Below are 1,596 nucleotides of genomic sequence, written 5' to 3' on the forward strand. Positions count from 1 at the left end.
GTATGACCACGGCCAGTCTGGGGACCAGGTAAGAGATGATTTTTAGGAAGACTTTGATGCTGGTAAAGGAGGCTTTAGAAAACAAGCTCAGGCCTGTGATATGACAAGAACCGGCCCAGTGAAAAACCTGCAGCTCTAGCCCCTCAAAAAGTCCTTTAAAGAACAACTCCAGGTGAGCAAACAGCCCATCTCATAGCAAGTTTACTTTATTTGCTGAGCAGAAACCCTTTTGATGTATTTTTCCTCTCTGCAAAGTTATTAAATGGCATAAACACAAATATTCGTTTATTCTTGTCTTAATTTTGAAGGTGGCTGTCAGATTACCAGTTTGACCATCAGGTGGTCAAAAGTGAACTGTTCTTCAGGAATAAATTAGGTATGTAAGATCTGAGTCAACCAAAACACGATTCCCCATTCAGAAGGACTTCAGTTGGATTTTATGACCATGTTCCCAAGACCTCCAAATTATCATTTTTTAGAGATTGCATAAAACAAACTCAGATAAAAGGAAAATTTTAAAAAATTTGGGTATCTTTACAAAATAGGTGAGGTGTGGGGAACTGCTTATTTTTGAAAAGTATAGCTAAAACCAAATGAATCATTTAAGGCCTCTGACCCCAGTAGGAAAAATTAGGAAAGGGGGGAAAGAGCATTTGTTAAAATTATCTGGGAAGGTTTTTAAAATAGACTTGAAATGTTCAAGTAATTAAATAACTGTCTTTCTAAAATCTAAGATGACAAGTGGGATTATTCCTAATAAAATCTAATTTTAATTTAGGTCAAATTTATGATGCCAGAGAGCTTTTGTTTTTATAGAGTTACTTGTATACTTGATAGTATATTTAGAGACTCTTTGTCTAATCTAACAATACAATATATTGATTCCCATACTATAGACTTGAGTCACAAATGTATTATATAAATTATGAGAGTATATCACAACCATATTTGTACTTTGACCATGATTATATATGTGGCTTACCTGACGTCTAGTCCTTGACCAGGAATGATAGTAGTGCTCATTCTCCATGAAAATTTGATCCATTTTACTGTTTTATGCCATATTTTCCAAGAGCATATTGTTAGTAAATGTATTCCTTCATAATAGATTATGTATGTGAGATCTGAGTCAACCAAAGACAACATAACCTCCTTTTCAGGAAAACTTGCAAAGTTGCATTTTATGACCATGTTCCTGGGACCTGGAACTTTCCATTTCGGGTTTGCCTTGACATGGTCCTCCTGGTCAAGAGCTGAGGTGTCTATGCATCTGGGCACAAACCTGTTAAATATCCACAGGTTTGTGTGTCTGCTTCCATCTTCATAACTTTACTATTTTAAAAAAATTAATTTAGGGGCCAGCTGAGTGGAACAATGGTTAAGAACTGGCTTGGGATGCCAGAGGGCCCCGGTTCGGATCCCACATATGAGGGCCAGTGACACTGCTCTCTACAGCTAAGATGCTGAACAACAGCTCAACCTGGAGCTGGGCTGCCGTGAGTCGCCGGCGACGGCATAGGCTGCAGCCCCTGTGGCAGTGGGTTGCCATGGGCTACCGTGTGTAGCCAGCAGCCAGCGTGAGTGGCCAGCAGCCAC

The 1,596-nt window shown here is 39.3% G+C and overlaps 1 protein-coding gene across 1 annotated transcript in view; it reads left to right on the top strand.

The window, feature by feature from the left end:
- The first annotated feature begins 2 nt into the window (after positions 1 to 2).
- Positions 3 to 1,596, top strand: part of LOC109393341 (nuclear cap-binding protein subunit 2) — a 2,372-nt gene continuing 778 nt past the window's right edge. The window contains 1 exon segment of the mRNA XM_083287479.1: positions 3 to 28. Within this exon segment, the coding sequence (XP_083143605.1) occupies positions 3 to 28 (26 nt within the window).

The sequence above is a fragment of the Hipposideros armiger genome, unplaced genomic scaffold, assembly GCF_001890085.2.
Source record: "Hipposideros armiger isolate ML-2016 unplaced genomic scaffold, ASM189008v1 scaffold_377, whole genome shotgun sequence".
NCBI lineage: Eukaryota > Metazoa > Chordata > Mammalia > Chiroptera > Hipposideridae > Hipposideros > Hipposideros armiger.